The 19,503-nt window shown below is 38.4% G+C and overlaps 1 protein-coding gene across 2 annotated transcripts; it reads right to left on the reverse strand.

Moving 5' to 3' along the window:
* Positions 1-4,245: 4,245 nt before the first annotated feature.
* On the reverse strand, positions 4,246-19,233 carry LOC148420516 (annexin A4-like). 2 transcript variants are annotated; one of them, XM_088421714.1, is made up of 15 exons: positions 19,091-19,233; positions 16,495-16,806; positions 16,076-16,158; positions 15,176-15,517; positions 14,938-15,025; positions 11,041-11,135; positions 10,674-10,787; positions 10,376-10,466; positions 10,013-10,092; positions 9,870-9,926; positions 9,700-9,793; positions 8,342-8,437; positions 6,216-6,274; positions 4,917-5,039; positions 4,246-4,821 (listed from the first exon to the last, which is right to left on the reverse strand). In XM_088421714.1, the coding sequence occupies exons 2-15, from the start codon at positions 16,802-16,804 to the stop codon at positions 4,762-4,764; spliced, it is 1,692 nt and encodes a 563-aa protein (XP_088277840.1). In that variant the 5' UTR covers positions 16,805-16,806; positions 19,091-19,233; the 3' UTR covers positions 4,246-4,761. The 2 variants fall into 2 exon arrangements, with proteins under 2 accessions (XP_088277840.1, XP_088277841.1); XM_088421715.1 differs by having other exon boundaries at positions 15,176-15,370; positions 19,091-19,232.
* Between the last annotated feature and the right edge of the window lie 270 nt (positions 19,234-19,503).

The raw sequence follows: 19,503 nt of genomic DNA on the forward strand, positions 1-19,503 counted from the left end.
CACGGATTTGGCACTCATGTCTAGAGCCTTTTTATGAGGACACAGACAACAGACTGATGCCCTTTGTATGGCATAACGTTGTTTGCGTTGCATTTAGATGTTGATTCTCAGGCCACTGATGATTTATTAAAAGCTTGTTCAACATATTTGGTTATCAGACAGCTGAGAACGGAAAAGATATCAATGAAACACAATACATTTTATAACTCTGGTTGAATTCCAAGTTGTTTTAATTCCATCCATCCAAATATGCCACTACTTCGGCAGGCAACAATTGGCAAAGGCCCCAAGCAGGGGCGTAGTCAAAACTGTTACAGTGAGGTAGCCAGAGTGACACAACATCACATTGGCCCAAGGTTGTCGCATCCTCTGGCATCACTCCTACATGACACTAAATTTATTATAATAAATACTATGCTGAGGATTTTCCCCCAAGGATCCGATGAAGTCAAATTAAACATTTCAAACTTTTTAATTAAGCGTAGATTACCCTGCTTCATTTTGATATATACGAGAGATGGGCAGCAGATGATGATGATGATAAGAAAACTTAATTACAAAGGCAGCACAACTCATTGCCTAGCAAACTAATGGGATGATCTTGATTAAAATTATGACTGATCATTATCTCGGCAAGACATGCTACATTTTGTTTAACATGACCAAAGCAGTTTATTGACACCATTAACGTACCGCTTTGATCACATGATCATCGACTGTATTGTAGTCAGCTCAGCCAGCTCAGTGCGCTGGACAGTGTTTAAAGTGAAACTATGACATTTTGCAAGAAGAAAACCTTTCACATCACCCACTCTTCGCGCAGACTATAAAAATATGATTGTTATCGTTAAGTATACCTAAAACTGTACCCTTTTTTAACATTAACAAAATAAATAAGCAATGTAATTCTTCTATAAATATATACACACTTTCAACGACTGTTAAATACTTTTTTACAGAGTCCATACAGGTAACAGATTAGTCTAAAGCAGAAAAAAAATAACAAAATGGATCAAAGTGTCTGGAATTAGAAAAGAAAGAGGTCAATCCTTTTCATACTTCACATGGCAAAAACAAAGAACCCCCCACCCCCGCGTCAACTAGAATTATGATTATTATTGTATAAGTATACCTAAAACTATCATTTTTAACATTCACAAAATAAAAAAGCAACATAAATCTTACAAAAATGTATACACACTTTCAACAACAGTTAAATACATTTGACAGGGTTCATACAAGTTACAGATTAGTCTAAAACAGAACAAAATAACCAAATGGATCAGGGTGCCTGGTGGTGGCCTAAACAAAGAATGAAGGACTGGGCTATCAGAACTCAATAAAGCTCACCCAGAACATAGAAGCCCTCGAATAGTGCTTCTCAATTATATTTTGGGTCATCACCTCCTAAGAAAAAGGAAACATTTTGCACCCTCCCACTTGCCATGCTGACCATAAATAAGATGATTATCTTTAAAAATTGTATACAAGGAAAAAGCAATACAAACCACCTTTCACCAACTGTTAATTATTTTTTTGCAGCATTTGTGTCACATCCCCTTGTTGATTGTGTCTTTATTCCAAGCGGAGTTCTCCTGCCGCCACGAGGGGGCGGGGTCACCGGCCGCAAACCTGATGACAATTGTCATCAAGGCCTTTTTTAAGGCAATCGGTGCAGAAGGACCACCCTGGGTTATTCCATCTGCCACTTTCTGAAAAGACCTGTCTTATTCTCGGCGTTCAAGTTCCCGCGTTAATTTTCCTTTTTGCACCCTACCTTTGTGAGCTCTTTTTGTTGTACTTTGTCTTACAGTCGCCCTCCTGCTGACTGCTCCCTTGTCTCTTGTTTTTCACCCTGGACTCAAGTGTTTGGACACTTTTTGTCTCGCCTTTTGTAATGCTTCGAGTTTTCCTTTGTACTTTGTGTTTTGGACTTCAATCCACGCTTGCCATGCAATCTTTGTTTAACTAAACTCGTTTGCATTGTCCAATCTCATGTGTCTGGTTGGGGTCCTCAACCCACTCGTGTCCCGGGGTTATTCATAACAATTTATGCAGGTTAAAAGTTTTTTTTTTTTAAGCAGAACAAAACAAGTGCATCAAAGTGAAAAACCTTTTCCCTGGTGTGGAGTGTGGTTTCCCCCACTCCCCCGCGAGAGGTGCCGCCTCCAGCTCAATTCGGATTGGAAGTCGATTAAAACAAATTAAGACCAGAGCTAGAGAAAATGGTCGCGGACAGCGGGGACGTCATTTATACATCAGGCAACAAGAAAAAAAAAAAACAATACGAACAAAGAATAATGTTTCATCAATCTTCTTTACATATGGAAATCAAGATATATTCAGCCACTAGACAAGCGCTTGTGTAAAGAACACTACTGAGGAAGACTATTGCTGCTCTCTGCTGGCAAAGGGGTGAACCTGTAAAAATGAATGCTACTGCGTATGATTGCGTATGTTTATAGACTGAATGCTAAAAACAAACCCTGCAAATTAAAAATGTCGTAATTGCAATTTTCATCTGGCGTTGTAATCGTTGGGATAAACATTAGTCGCCAGGCTGCCACGTACGGTGGACGAGAGCCACTTTTTACCAATTGAAATATAAATCAAATGACTTGCATGTTTACAGAACAAACCACAATCAGAGTACAATCTATGACACAGATTGTACTCTGATTGTGGATTCTATGTGACTATAGTCTCTTTGGCGCCATCAAGCAGTGGAACATTACATGCAGTTGAGGGTATAAACTGGGTTGGTTTAATTCACTATTTGACATTCACAGGTGACTTTACCGGTTATGTAATTGTAGTTACTCCCTTTCTTAGTCATGGTTTCATATACCAAAATGCATACTGTACACAATCCCGCTGACCAAAAGTTAAAAGCAATGTTCAGAATTAAGCGTTACGATTTTATTTTTTTTAATGTTATTTTTCTTTTTAAAATACCTTTTACATCAAGATAAGTAATTCTGATAAGAGCATTCTTGGTTGTGGTACTACTACAAGTAGGTCACTCAAGTAACCAATGGCTGGCAGAAAAAAAAATTGCATGTTTTCTCCGATTGACTCTTGACAAGGAAATGCAAGTTTTATAATTTCCTAACTAGATTTTTTCTTTTTTTTTTTTGGTAAATTCCAACTCAGCAATACTTTGACTTGTAGTAAACATACTGGAGATGTTTGTGTGTTTTGTTTTTTTTTGTGAAATATTCCACTTTGCATGCAGTTTCAGACATTTATGTAAATGAAATAGCTTGGTACAAACTGTATTTTGCATGTAAACAATTTCATGAGCAAGAAAGGAGTCCGTTTTCAGTGTTTATTGTGTAAGATTTGTCAATATAAAAATCCAGGCAATTGATTGCAAAAGAACGCTCATTCTAATGCTTCAAAAGCATAGGGCAAAATGGACTAGAAAAATGTCGAACTCGTCGGCAATAGAGATTACATCATGGCATGGAGTGATATGCTGTGGCACTTATGCATTCATATTCAGTATTGTTGAATATTTATTAATGTTTTAAAACAAAGTAGATATAACATGTCTGAAGGCACTAGAATTGGCACACTATTGCAATGGCAGATGGGGAACCAAATAACATCTAACAAGATACAGTGCTTAATGCTATATGTGCTTATATGCAGAACTGAGTAAACATTATTTGCCCCCTTCCTGATTTGTGTTTTGTTTTAGCATTGTAATCACTTAAAAAGGCTTCAATTCATCAAAACAATAAAACACCATTGAGACAACCCAAGTATATCTAAAATGCAGTTTCAGAAGAATTAGCTTTACCAAGTAGAGGAGAAAATACGCTATGTGAAAAAGTCATTGCCCTCTGAACTCTAAATAGAGTTGTCACCTTTGGCCCCCCACTGTCCGAAGATGGCACCAGAAAGTCATCGACAGTAAGGATATCATGAAAATGGATGGATGAAAAAAACTATAAATCAGCATTTAGAAACTGCATTGGGTTGTGTAAAATTAAAATTGGTTTGAAGAAATTAACCTTTTTTTGAGTGATAAATGCATACAACACAGAAATCAGAAAGGCGGCATACACACACACACACACACACACACACACACACACATATATATATATATATATATATATACACATATTTATATATAGTGAAAAACCTTTTCCCTTATATATATATATATATATATATATATATATATATATATAATGTATATATATATATATATATATATATAATGTATATATATATATATATATATATATATATATATATATATATATATATATATATAATGTGTGTTTCCTAATGTGTGTTAGCATTAGCATGATGTTTAGATGGCTATAGGCTAAGATGTGTTTGTTTTATGTTTCCATTTGTTTGAAAGTAAACTTCAACAAACAAGAGTGCTTTAATCTTCAGGACTTCAGGGGAACAAGAGGGCTAGATTCTGTGTGTGTGTGTGTATATTATATATATATATATATATATATATATATATATATATATATATATATATATATATATATTTTTTTTTATAAAATGACACTTTCCGATATGTATTGCACCGGAAGTCAAGTGTAACTAAAATATTCTGCGTGTAAAAATATAAAAGCTTTTGCGTGCATATTACATTGCAAGTTGCCATGTGAGGCTAGAAGAGAGTAAACACAGAGAACATGCATCTTTGCCATTTTGTGTATTGCTTTGACAATATAAAGCCAAAGCTGATTACTATTGCAGACACGTTGAAAGTGATTGCTTGCTTCAGTCATTGCCACCACACAGCTTGAGAAGCAGCTTCTTGTAGTCTCCTGAAGTGTCACCCTGTTAAGAAATTGAAAAACACAGTTGCTTTGCTTTCCTTCATCGCCATGGTTACCTATTTAATTAACCCTCTTAAGCTTAGCAATAATACTTACAGAGATGTCTGTGTAGAGTGACTTGCCATAATTTTTCACATATTCTTGGCGAATATCCAGCATGTCCACTTCAGCTCGCGACACCATGATTCGGATGAGTGTGGTGTCTTTAGTTCCAGCCCCCTAAGCACATGCACAAATGAAAACGAAAATAAATATATATATATCCAGTGGGCCCCCAGTTTACGAACTGCCTGTTTACCCATTTTTCATCTTACGACATGGACCGCAGCGTTTTTTTGTCCCCCTCTTATGCACAAACCTTTCGTCTTACGAACAATCCAACATGCCGGTCAGTGTGTCCGCACTATTATTTTCACTTTGCTGCATCAACAAAAACAACTTTTCTCACGTGTCACGGAAATGCCTATATGGTATTGGTCGATTAAGGTCACAGTCACGGTCTCAGCCACGGAGATGCCGATATGCTATTGGTCGATTAAGGTCACAGTCACGGTCTCAGTCACAGAGATGCGGGTATGCTTTTGGCCGGCGTCACGTCAATCACAGAAATGCCGATATGCTATTGGCCTAACGCCTTCATCTAGCTTGCTGGCACAGCTGGTCGGTGTGTTGTGAAGACTTTGCAAACTTTATCTGTTCGACATGGCTTCTAAAATTGCAAGTGGTGGTAAAGGAAGAAGTAAGAGAATGATGACAATAGAAACAAAGCAGGAGAAAAAATACGAAGGAGGCGCACGCATAGTTAACCTTGCTAGTGAGTATGGCCGTAACCGCTTAGCAATATGTACAATTCTCAATAACAAGGAAGCTATGATAGCAAGCAAGTCTTCTAAGGGCAAGACTTTCCTTGTCAGGGGATGGACCTCGGTCGACAACAAAATGGAGAGGCTTCTTCTATTATGGATTAAAGAGAAGGAAATCGCCGGTGATATGTTCTGGTTTAAGAAAAGTTCTTGTTTAAGAAAGAAATTAATTCTGTGGGTTGGTCTCTGCTCCCCTCCCCCTCCACCCACTCACTAGTTTTGTTTTTTTAAATAATTATGTTAATCAGCAATTCAAAAGTGATGGCTGATTTTGATTATTTAATTTTCAATAAATTTTTATTTATTGTTACTTTTGTAAGTTTCAAGTGATTTCAGTGAGAATTGTGGGTTTTTCCTTCTTTAACTGAGGGGTACCAACAATTTCGTCCACGTGTGTGTGTGTGTATATTATATATATATATATATATATATATATATATATATATATATATATATATATATATATATATATATATATATATATATATATATGTGTGTGTGTGTGTGTGCGCGCGCGCAAAATGAGCCTTACCTTCATGGCCTTGTAAAGCCGCTCAGCAAAGTAGGCAGGTGTATTCTTAATACACTTCACTGAAATAGAGAAATTTGTCATTTTCCAGCAATAAAACATCCATCCATGTATCCATCCATTCTCTACTGTACAGCCGCTTATGCCATTAGGGTCATGGCTTGCTGGTGCCTATCCCAGCTGTCTATGGACAGTAGGCGGGGAAAGCAATAAAACAAAGATTTTTTTATTATGAGAGGAAAATGTGAACGATTTTAAAACAGGGGAGACCAACCTGGTGTCTGCGGGTACCAGGTAGTCGCAATGGTCACACGAGGAGCTTTTTTTCTTTTTCAGGTAAATAGCTTACAAGTGATAGAACAATGATTACATTTATTCTTACAATGATTTACATTACATATTACACTTGATTTATTACAGCTAGTTCTTAATTATTGTGAAAAAAACACGTGATCAGTGTCTTTGCATAAAAGGATTTAAAATGAAATAACATATCAATAATAGTATGACAGATAATTTGAGCAAATTCATCATTTCAGAGGTGTGTATCAAACTGGTAGCCCTTCGTACTACTCAGTATGAAAGAACTAGCTCTCAATTTCAAACAGTTTGGTGATCCCTGCTTTAAACTATACTGTCACAAACTGGAATATCATGCAACACATACACTGCAGTGCACACTGTGAAATTTTAAGGTAAAACATGGACTGATTGAAAAGAAGTATTCGGAAGAAACACATTAAATACAGTACCATAACCATGGTGGTAGCGAGACATAAAATCAAAAGATTAAAAAAAAACAAACAAAAAAAACAGCGTTAATCATTTACGCATACTGCATCCTGGATTCAGTGATATGCCAGTAAATGGTTATGTCAAACAAATGTGTTGATTAAAGATGGCACGACATTAGAACGGCACGTTTTTCATCCGTACACAGTATGAGACATATTTTTTTAATCTTTTTGGTTGTTTTTAGGCTATTTGGGCCATTAATGCAATGCAGTCAGTACAGTACTGCTTTTGCAAATCACATTTAATTGCCAATGCAGGGCGGCAAAAAAACAACACAATTACACTAACGTTATATTGTATAATATTGCCCAGTAATTGATCGTTGTCAGAATTTAGTGCAGCATGTCGCTAGCTAGCTAGCAATATGTATATCTAAGTATTGATATAGACAGTGATCCCTCATACTCAGCGGTTAAAAGGGACACCCCCACGATAAGTGGAAAAACCGCAAAGTAGCACCCCCCCAGAATTTTCATGCATGTGTTATGCCAGTACCCGATTTTTTTTTTAATGTGAAGTTTTCATACTTTACATATTTAAGACAAATATTACTGCAGAACATAAATGTACTCATATCTTAAATTATTAAACCTTATACAGTAACTGAACAGTTACCCCTTTCCATCCTTTGAAGTCTGGCGTAAGCCGCGATCATATTAGCGGCGCCCGGAAGTCTAATTAAAGTAAAAGCTATAAATATAACAATGAGAGTTTACACCTGAAATAACATTTTATTATAAAAGAAATCTAGGTAAGATATTTCCAACGGTCTGGTGAACATCTTTGCTCCTCTCCCTTGGGTCTATCCAACAGCCTGTGTGTTTCATGAGTGACACAGGCACGCTTGGTCTAAGAGGCGGGAGTTGGGTCAGGAGTAGATTACAACTCCTCCCCTCATTGGTCAATGGTCGCGCCAGGAGCCAATCGCGTGTCTTATAAAAGTCCCAAAAGGAGTCTGGCATGCAGGAAAAATCCGCAATGCACTGAGGGCGCGATAGGTGAGGTGCGAAAAAGCGAGGGATCACTGTACACTCAAATCACTTGTTAGGTGATATATTTCATTTGCATTTGAAAAAAAAATGTAAACATTGACAGATCAGATGCAGATCAGAACGCAAGTGTTAATATTTGTGTAGTCTGCTCAATAAAAAGAAGATAATTTGAAAACTGCAACTGGAACATTCATGTTAGGCATTTTGTTAATATTACACATTTTTGGAAAAATCTCAGCTCGTCTAACGGTCTTAATCAGATGAGACATCTCTTCTAGTGGGATTTGTGTTTACAATGTGATGACACTTGCTGGTGTGTTTTTGTTGTTTTTTTTCCCTTACCCACGGCCAACATGCCACTCTCCAAGTCTCCTGACATCTCCCTGCTGATGCTCTTCTCAATATCCCTGCCACACATCTTCTGGTACTCCATAAACACTGAATACCACATGAAAATACATTGATAGGAGAAATAAAATAATATGAAAATGTATTAATTTAAATTGATTATAAGGACACAATTGCAAAAACAAATGAACAAGAAATATTAGATACCGTATTTTCCGCACCATAAGGCGCACCTAAAAGCCTTATTTTTTTTTTAAAAAGCTGATGGTGCGCCTTATACTCAAGTGTGCCTTATCTATGGATCAATATTGAGATTGGGATTCGTAGATGGGGAATGAACTGATAAAGTAAGCTTTACCTGTTTCTTTTGTGTGTTTACAGTAGAACAAGGTTGGTCATATTGACACTGAGTTATTATGGTATTGAGAGTTATTATTTGAGTTATTATTGTTATTACTTTGAGTATTATTATATTGTGATTGAAAAAGTTTTCAAATATGTCATTAATTGAGGGTGCGCCTTATAATCCGGTGCGCCTTATATATGGAAAAAGTTTTAAAATATGTCATTAATTGAGGGTGCGCCTTATAATCAGGTACGCCTTATAGTGCGGAAAATACGATACATGTTTTGCACATCTTGGAAACTAGAACTGGGTGATATGTCGCCAAAAAACAAAAAACCTCTTGGATGGTTCGAGCTTGTCAAATTTCACTGCCTCGTGCAGTATATTTTTTTATTCAAAGTAATAAATCCAACAAATATATATTTAGAAAGGTTTGATTTATTAAAAAATACATTTTGTGCAAAATAGCCTTTATTATCATTACACCTGCACAAGGCAGTGAAATTTTTATTTATCAAGCTCGAACCATCCAACTCAGTCAAATGTTGGGATAAAAATACTGTAAATGATTTTAAATCAGTTTTAACAAATTTAAATTTCATAGCTTGTGGAAAAAAAAATAGCTATTAATGGTTTGTGCATAACCTGCTTAAATGTAGAGCTAGGTATTGCCGCTTGAAAGCACACTGCAATATATAGATGATTTGGCCCTCTTATTATGAACAACTTCCTACTCAGCCTTGTCTTTGTCTGCCATTTTGCTACTCAAACCATAAGCAAAACATGCCAGATCCGTGATGTCACTTTGGATTAGTGAGGATAAAAACAAGAAGAAATGGATAGTAACAATTTATTTATCGAATACTTTGCTACAACGAAATATTGCAAAATTGATTCACAATATATTGGAAACGGAACGTCGTATTGCGATTTGCACATTATGTCACTTGCCCAGCGATTAAAACTGATCAACATGATATAACTGGTGTTCATTTTTAGTGTGTACCTGCCCTGAGATGATTTTTGCTCCTGGCACATAGGATGGCATTAAATTTGGACTCGTCTGTCCCCAGCTTGTTCTCTCCAGCGGCGTAGAGCGCCTAGAAGAAGAGCGGCAAACCTTAACTTTAAATGATGACAGATTTACAAAATGAATTTACGTGAATAAAGCTGTGCCTGAGCATCTTGCTTGGCCAGTGAGAGATCGACATTTGGTCTTTCATCACGATTACCCTAAAGGGAGGATGAAGGAGAAAATAAAAGTTGATCAATTCTCCATGAAGTTGCTAACAGATATTTCTGTAGGTTTTGTTTTTTACCTGTGCAAGAGAGATCAGGAGCCTACGGAAGTGTCCTGAGGTGTCACTGCTGATGGCGTCCTCCATTGACTTCTTATATTCTAAATTGAGGGAATTAAGTGAGCCACACGTGCTTGCAAATATGGTTGGAAACTATGTCCGTTTTAGGCCTAACAAGCAATCTTTGAAACAATTCAAGTCAATTCAAACAGTAGATCCAAATTGAGACATATTCTATTTTCGGGAAATATTTACAGTAACTTTGGAGTTTCATTGTAGGTCGGGACAAAGCCAGATCATTTCAACAAAGTATCTTCAGGTTGCTGCCTTTTGTCAACACAAATGGCAATAAACAATGACAACCACCATTGTGAAGTGCCTCACCTGTTTTATAAATACGGGCTATCTCCTTGATTTCGGCATTGGAGCGAGACGACAGGATTTCAATCAGACAGGCCTCATCAGTTCCAGCGCCCTGCAAGAATCACACAGGAAATAATCAAATTTTGTGGCTGTGTACCTTGTAGTTCAAACTGACAAAAGATGCTAATTCCACAGTACTTTGTATTTTCTGAACATTGCTTGTTGTTTTGTTTTAAACAATACAGAAGCAAATTTTAACAATTTACATTGCATCACTTTTGTCATTGCTTGTGGTCTAACCTTTCTTGTGAGTGTTTACCTTGATAGCACTATGAATCTCTGAGGCATCAAACTCGGACGGGCTCTTCATCATGGCCATGACCAGCTTCCTAAAGTCCCCTGAGAGTTCGGAGTGGAGGTCCTTTATAAGATCCTGAAAATGGGAACAGGCTAAGAATAACTGAAATGTGTCATCAATTACTCGAGCTATGAAAAACAAACTATAATGAGCCCTCCAACCCTTTTCCGATGGCACCTGTCGACTGCTTGTCAACACAGACTAAGCTACACTTAAACTATATGGAGAATGTTGTTTAAAGGCCAGCACTATTTTAAAAACAGTGGCTTTTCTCATTATAGAAACAGGCAGCCATGAGGTATAAATGTGGATGGACAAGATGGTTTACCTTCCCATATGAAGTTTTGTAGGCACGAAGCAAAGGAACACGCTGCTTGTTGGAGCGACTCCCCAGCAAATTGATGATGGCTTGCTCATCAGTTCCTGCACAAACACAATGTCAATCGTTTTTTGACCTCATATCATATATATAAATTCATCACACACACACAAACAAAAACATTTATACTTTTTAGTGACAATACATGTCCATGCCAGATGAAAACTACTGGCTCTAAAACACAAATTAATACTACAGATGAATATCGCCGGCGGCTCAGCGGCACAGTCAATAGCACATCCGCCTCACAGTTAAAGGGACCTGAGTTCCAATCCACCTGGCTCCAGCCTTCCTGTGTGGAATTTGAATGTTCTCTCTGGGACCTCCGGCTTCCCCCCCACACTCCAAAAACATGCATCGTGTGATTGAGTGTGTGAATGGTCGTTCGTCTCTGTATGCCCTGCGATTGGCTGACAACAAGTTCAGGGTGTCTCCCGCCTACTCCCTGTAGCCAGCTGGGATGAGCACCAGCAAGCCTGCGACTCTTGTGAGGATGAGCGGCCCTAGAAAATGGATGAATAACGCCCCCTTTTATATTTCTTGGAAAAGCAGGGATGTAAAGTCAACCCAGATTCATACACCCAATCACACCTATGGGCAATATCGAGTGTTCAATACACTTGACATGCACGTTTTTGGAATGTGGGAGGAGAGAGCCAGAGTGCCTGGAGAGAACCCACACGGGCTTTGGGAGAACATACAAACTCCACACAAGAAGGCTGGAGTGAGCTGAATTTGAAATCGTGAATCTGAACTGTGAGGGAGACGTGCTTACCATTCTTCCACCGAGCCACCCTCAAGATATAAAATTAAGCTTTTTCCACTGGTGGGCCGTCAGGACCAGCAAGGCCTTCTCTGCTGGCCTAATATAACCTGACATTATCACAAATATAATAAACTAAAATAATTATAATAACTTTAATAAAAGTCAATTTCATTTTAAATTAATTTTTACTATATATATTTTATATGTAAAATTATTCTCCATGTTTTGTTCTTCTCTTGTCATATAATATCTATATGGTTACACTCCTACAAGTGCTGCCATTTTAGTGTCGAGTTTTTAGCCAATTAGAATTCATTTGTCGCTAAGCAGACTTCATGTCTCCAATACTTCATGTCTGCTGAGCTGGAAGGTGCTCGGGCAGTCGCTTGAACAAGTAGAAGGCTACTGTGCAGTGTGCAATGATGTATTGTGTATGGGCCAATATTTTTGTTAGACAGCTGCAATAGCCAATCGACCCGTTAAAAACGGCTTCAGGAAACCTCATGTAGAGCGTGACGTAACTGGACGCGCACTGCTGGAAGGCGGTGCTATATTGATCCTCCATGTTTAACGGTGGAAGTAGTTCATTAAAGAAAAAAAAACATGTTGCTCAACCAGCTAGCATTAGCGTACATCGAAGCCAGATTTGAAGCATGTTTTTTTCTTTTTTTTTTAACCCACAAATGGCTGAAGAAAAGCAAAACGGAAATTGGACTGACGCGACTTTGAGCATTGGCGTCCATGTCAATACAAAAGGATTTATTCTTGGAAATGAAACTCTACAAGCAAATCATGAAAGTCTTTCTGAGGAAAAAAAGATTAATGGATTTTGTACTGTAATAACTTGGGGACAGCCGTTTTGGCTGAGTTAATATGCGTTTGTCATTTTATGTCATTCATAATCAATCGTCATGTTTGGTTAGCTTTTGTTGTTGTGGAGTTTTGTTCATTTTTTAGTCCACTTGCGTCTGCCTTTACTGTCTGTGTTTTCGTAAGTTTGATTTGGTCCACCTGTCTGGAGATACTTTGTCCATGCAGTTTAGTTCCCGTTTGGTCCCTCCTCATTTGTCTGAAAGTCTGAACTTTGACCTTGTCATTCTAACACCTGGATATGTTTATCTCCATTGTAGATTTGTGTTTCTTTATTCCTTTATGTTTTGGATCATTCTCATGTTGGAATATAAATCTCTGTCCCAGTCTTAGGTCTTTTGCAGACTCCTTTTTTCTTCCAGAATGGTCCTGTATTTACAGTAGCTCCATGTATCTACCCATCAATTTTTCCCATTCCTGCTGAAGAAAAGCAGGCCCATACCATGATACTGTCTCCATTATGTTTGACAATGGGGATAGTGTGTTCAGGGTGATGAACAGTGTTGCTTTTACGGCAAACCTATTGTTTTGCATTGTGGCCTAAAATTTCGATTTTGCCACAAGCTTACCAGAGCACAGTCTTCCAAATGTTTGGTATGTCGCCCAGGTGCCTTATGGCAATCTTTGAGAAATGGCTTTAATCTTGCCAGTCTTCCATACAGGCTAATGGGCAGACTCTCCCACCTCAGCTTGTAGAGCCGCAGTTCATCTAGAGCAGGGGTGGCCAAGTTCGGTCCTCAAGAGCCACAATCCAGCCTGTTTTCATTGTGTCTCTTCAACTAACACACCTGATTCAAATGATTAGCTCATCAGCATGCTTTGCACAATCCTGATAACGATGCTGATTTGACTCAGGTGTGTTGGTTGAAGAGATACATTGAAAACAGTCTGGATTGTGGCTCTTGAGGACCGAACTTGGCCACCCCTGATCTAGAGTGATCATGAGCCTCTTGGCTGCATCTCTGATCAGTCTTCTGCTTGATCAAGATGAAAGTTTAGACTCTAAATTCAAATGATTAGCTCATCAGCAAGCTCTACAAGAGCTTGAAAATGTTCCTAATCCTTTGAATCAAGTGTTTTTGAGAGAAAAGCATTGAAAAGATGCATGATAGTGGCCCTCAAAGACTGAGGTAGATTTGCAGTGGTCTGATTCTCCTTCCATGTTAATATGATTGCTTGCACAGTGCTCCTTGAGATGTTTAAAGCTTAGGAAATCCTTTTTTAAACAAATACACATGACCTACCTATTCTTAACATTTACCTTACATAAATTAAACTTCAAACATGAGAATGTAGCCCGCTTGATTAAATAAATGCACGATATATTAAAGGACCCTAAAAATAATTAAGAATGGGATGAGATTTCCTGTGATAAGTTCTTGGAAGATTCAAATGCCATAAAATTTCTCATCCGTGCACAGCACAAGATCCTTTTTCTTTTGACTATGTTTTTGACAATGGAGTACACATAATATACTGTTCATTCTGGCGCTGCATGACGTGACTGCTTGAATTTGACACAAAGGCTTTAATTTTGAAATTGCTCCCGGAAGCATGTTGAAAGTGACTTTACCGCACAACCTGTTTCTGCGGAAGTCACGAGTCGCAACTCGATACAAACAACACAAAGTTGATCTGAAATCACATTCAACCACCAATTCAGGGCGCTAAAAGAACAATTATGCTGACATTTTATTGTAGTGTCTATTGCAAACATTTAGCGCAGCCTGTATCAGAAATTAGCAGCTTGCTAGCAGCGCCCAAGTCCTCTATACTGGCCGGAGAGAGCAGTTGAATTACCTTTCAAAGGAGGTTTGATCGACAGAAATGAGTGCACGCCTTGATGCTGACTGTTGCGGTTGGTACCGAACACTTTTGAACAAAACACACTGAATCGAATGTGTGTTATGTGGTGTATGCAAGAGTTTTATATTCAATCTTGTCATAAACCTCCAACAAAATTTGACTGTTTATTTTGAAAAAGAAACAAAGTGGGATATTGCTGTACTATAACTTGACTCAAATCAGTGTCTGTAACAAAAAAATTAACCTTATAAATAGGTGGGGTCCCAAAACTGTTAAAACATTATTTGCATAGTCAAACACCAGAAAACAATAGAGCATGCTCGGGTGGCTTTGACTATGATCACGAGCTTTACAAAGAGATGTGGTGGAAATAAGGTTGGAAGATGAAGTTTTCAGTCACTTACCAAAGCCCTTCATGGCCTTCCTCAGTACCTCCACATCTTTGAGAGGGTCGGCTCCAGGAAAATCCTTGATTGTCCCTCTGAATCCTTTCTGTTATCATCATCAAAAAAATAAAAAATAAAAACACAAAACAACTAAAAAACAACCACAAAAAAATCGACAGAGGGGCGAAATAGAAATATACTGTATCTTTGATTCATATTCTATGGTAATTTGTCTGAAAAACATGTTGGTTCTTACATTAATAGGCGGGGCCATCGGCATGGCTCCGCCTCCGTAGGCTTGAGTGGATGGATTTGGAGAGGGGGCCTTTGGATAGCCTGGCATGGGTGCTGGGGCTGCTCCATACCCGGTGGGGTTGGGAGAGGGTGCACGAGGGTACACAGGCTGGCCTGGGTATCCCATCCCTGGGCCTTGGGGCATAGCTCCTCCTGGCTGTGGGAACAGGCCACATGACTGTTGGTTAGGCAAAGGGGCACCGTACCCGCCTGGTGGATAGACGGTCGAATATCCCCAGGGGGTGTGGGCATACATGGAGGGGGTTGGAGAATAGCGCCCTATGCCTGGGTACATCGGGTTGGCCTGTAATTCGGAAAAAGAGTCATTCCATAATATGGGCAAAGTTACACCTTTTTGAAGTCGACTGAATTGTTTTATAATACAGTATATTTAAAACATATAATGATATATTATATCTTATGATATAAGTATCCACACAAAGTATGGCCATGCTATGCGATGAAATGGGAATTCTAGCACTACAAATGATCCAAACAAGACAAAATAAAAAAAAAAAAAAAAAAATTCTGAAAATAGTAAGGATTAAAGGGGATATACAATAAGCAAGCGGAACTGGTATGGATACTACTTTTAATGTCTTTGTTTCTTTCCCTTCTCATGCAAAAAAGTGAGAAAAATAGCCTGAGTGACAGAAGAAAAGCAAAAAAAAAATGCTATTTTTTTTTTAAGGATGCAAACTACAAGAACTGACTTACCATTAAGTGTAAGGACGGAATAGCCCAGTCACGGGTGTGAAATGCATTCTAACTGCAATACTCAATACAACCATCTCATCATGTCCATACGTTTTAAAACTACTTTCTCAAGAGGCACAAACATTTCTTAATTAAGTAAACCTACCATGCCAGCATTGTATCCCGGGTTGGTGAGATTGTCCACACCTATTGAGGGATATCCAATGGCAGGCCCACCTCCCCAGGTACCTGCAGGGCAAAACAATCATTTATCTGTTAGCCACATTGCATTAACTCACAATACCTAACAATCAAGAGTCTTACTTAATTGGGACAATGAATGGAAGAATGCATTCTAGCTAGAAATTTCCGACTTGTCAGCAACTAGGTGAATCAGTGTTGAACTCAGAATGGGAGCACTGTAGAAGTGAAAAGAGGACGGTACTATGTGTGTTTCTTAGCAACGACAGTGGTTTGCTTGCTTTGGGAAGAGAAAAAAAAACTCCTCCAGGCTACTTAAATAAAACAAATATAAAATAAAATTTTAAATGAATGTTTTTGAATGGTTCCCCATGTTTGCCTTACCTTGCGGAGGAGGTGGTGCGTAGCCTCCAGCCTGGGGTGGATAAACTCCTGCTTGAGGTGGGTATGCTCCCGCTTGACTTGGGTAGCCCCCTGCTTGGGGTGGGTAGCCTCCTGTCTGGGGTGGGTAGCCTCCTGTCTGGGGTGGATAGCCTCCTGCTTGGGGTGGGTAGCTGCCAGGTTGAGGTGGGTAAGCACCGGCCTGGGGAGGGTAGGCACCAGGCTGAGGAGGGTAGCCGCCTGCTGGGGGCGGGTAAGCACCAGGTTGAGGTGGGTATGCACCAGCTTGAGGAGGGTATCCAGGATAACTCATACCTTCAAAGGCAAAACAGAACACTTATTTTATAAAGTTCGTGTCTTTAAGATTGCATAAAAAAAAATTTGAGCGCCCAAGCGAATCTCACAAGACTTTAGCTTATTAGCTGCTAGCATTAGTTGCTACTGCTTAATACAGGCTTTCTACTGTATGTGTTAGCAATAATTCCTATTAAATTAAAGTAGAGTGTCTTGCTGTGTATCCGGTGAATCCTGGAACAGAAACCTCCGAGTTTGCTCGACAGTTCAACTCTAGTAGTTCCAGGACTAAATACTGAAAAGAAATGCATCGACTAAAAGAGCACTGTACCTCTCTAGGGCACAGGTGTCAAACTCAAGGCCGGGGGGCCAGATCCAGCCCACGAAATCCTGATTTGACTTCAGATTTCTGACGAAAATACCAAACTTGCAAGTTGTCTTTAACTTTTAAAAATTTGGGAGGAAACAAACAAGCATTTTCCGACTCCCAAACTCTTTTTTGAACAGTTTGTGCCGGCCACTGATTTAAAAACTAGCTAAGTGTGTGATCAACACATTTAATTTTTTTTTTGACTTCACAGTCATTCCAGGGCTCTACAAACAATAACTACAATGACACCCACAATAAAAATTAATTTGACACCACTGCTCTAGGGAACATTTTAAATACATTAACAAAGAAAGGTGTAAATATGCTTTTCTTCTATGACCACAAGGTAATAATTCTTTTGCAAACAAAACACAGGCCAGGTGGCTTTTCTAAAGAATGTAACATACATGCGTTACTGCAAGCATTCACTTTGTATTCCACATTTCTTTATTAGAATAGTGGATGTGATGGAGCCTATCCTAAATGATATGACTTTGCTTGAGCAGTAGGTATGGGTCAAGGTCTTATATGACGGAAACTCGTGAGATTAGAACATTCACTGCAAGAATCCTCATCCCTGGTCATTTTCTTTTGACTGTTGTTTTTTAAATGAGGTACACAGGAGAATGTGCTTCCTGTTAATGCTTTCAATAAAACAGACGGTTTATGATTGATGTAAAAAAAAATGTCAAAAATGATAAAAGTTGGTCATTCATAATTAAGTGGAAATGTGTTATTTGGTTTTGTGTGTTTACATTTTCCATTAAGCAAAATAAACGTTTTTTTTAATCCGAATACTAAAATACACAATAGTTACAGCTCTACAGGAGAAATACAAAATGCTCTGATTACTTTCAAATCACCTGTGAGGGGTCGTTTTGATTTTGCAAGAGAGGAAATAGGACAGTCTGATTGGTTTTATATTTACATTAACACAGTAGATCATTATAACAAAATATTCATTGACAAACCATGTCTCAATGCACAAAAGATATTTAGGATTTCCTCTTAAAGCTTCCCAAGTCTAGGAATGGAATTTTTAAATACACTATGAGTACACAACGGGGTTTCAAGAGGAACATTATTCTCTGTTAGGTAATAATTTATCCTTCTGGTGTATGAGGAGTTTAGGTGTAGGTTTCAATTTCCGTTTGATCTTGCTGAAAAAAAAATCGGAATTTAAACTTCTGTATTCGTAATGGCTTACATATTACATGCATTACATCACCAGTCTGATAAGCACAACTCAGGTTTTGTCTAATTTTAACTGCGGAAACGCGTTTGAAAAACATGTAGGAATTCCATCTTAAATTTATATGTCTTAATGTTAAGTACATTTAATAAGATTTGAAAGACCATAATAGTAACTTCGTGAATGAATGTGCTGTGTATTGCCCTGATAAAAATAACAGAAGCGTTGCTGTCTTTCTTACTTTGTTACCTTTAACGTTGTTTGAGCTACGTTCTTTATTGTTGCAGTCATTATTTGCGAGTCAACAAAAGGACAATGATTTATTGCCCAATACACGGCAGCTACTAAGACCAATACAGTTCAATGTACTGTAGCTTAACTTTATAAAGGATTCCAACACGAATCTTGGACGGACCAGTCCAAGCAGTGCCTCGGCCCTAGAGTTAAAACTAATCATTGAGAATTTGCTCGTTAATATCGTGAGCACACAATTACACACGTCGTGTGCAAGATAAGGCAACGACAGAAAATAGTGCTAAGGCGTAGCTTATCGGCACACAATGTTTAAGTCGAGCTAAAAATAAACACGCAGTGGTTGGGGTAGTGAAGGGGAAAAGAACTGTAACGTTACACCACGAAACGTCGCTCTACAATAGTCAATACGTCCCTTGAGATAACGTGTCTATAGATATTTCAAAGTAATTATCCCAAAAGAAGCGTATGTGTGGAAATCAAGAACTCACTTGCTCTTGTTGGATTCTTCTTCCTGGTGCTCGGTGAGTAAAGGGGTTGCTGGTGAACGACGTTTGAAGCTTGCAGTGGGTGGGGTCACCCAAGACAGTTTCCATCTTGAAGGGAGGAGCCGCTCACCGATGAGTCAACACTTGTGCTGCCTGTCACCCCGCTGTCAAAACATGACAAAGCCAAATAAAGTAAACGACGCATTTTTTCCACTAACTGTGTGGATAAACGTTTGTAAATAAATAGTACTTCGACCGACGTAAAGCACGGCCCGTATCAGCGCATCATAATGTTCCACAACGTGATTTTTTTTTTGACAGGGCAGTTGTTTCCTGAAATAGAAGCGTCCACATGAAATAAACCAGATGAAAAAAAATGATACAAAAACTTAAAAAAAACGAATATAACTAAATTC

This window comes from Hippichthys cyanospilos, chromosome 8, assembly GCF_059441005.1.
Source record: "Hippichthys cyanospilos isolate Australia breed blue-spotted pipefish chromosome 8, RoL_Hcya_1.0, whole genome shotgun sequence".
In the NCBI taxonomy this organism is placed as follows: Eukaryota; Metazoa; Chordata; class Actinopteri; order Syngnathiformes; family Syngnathidae; genus Hippichthys; species Hippichthys cyanospilos.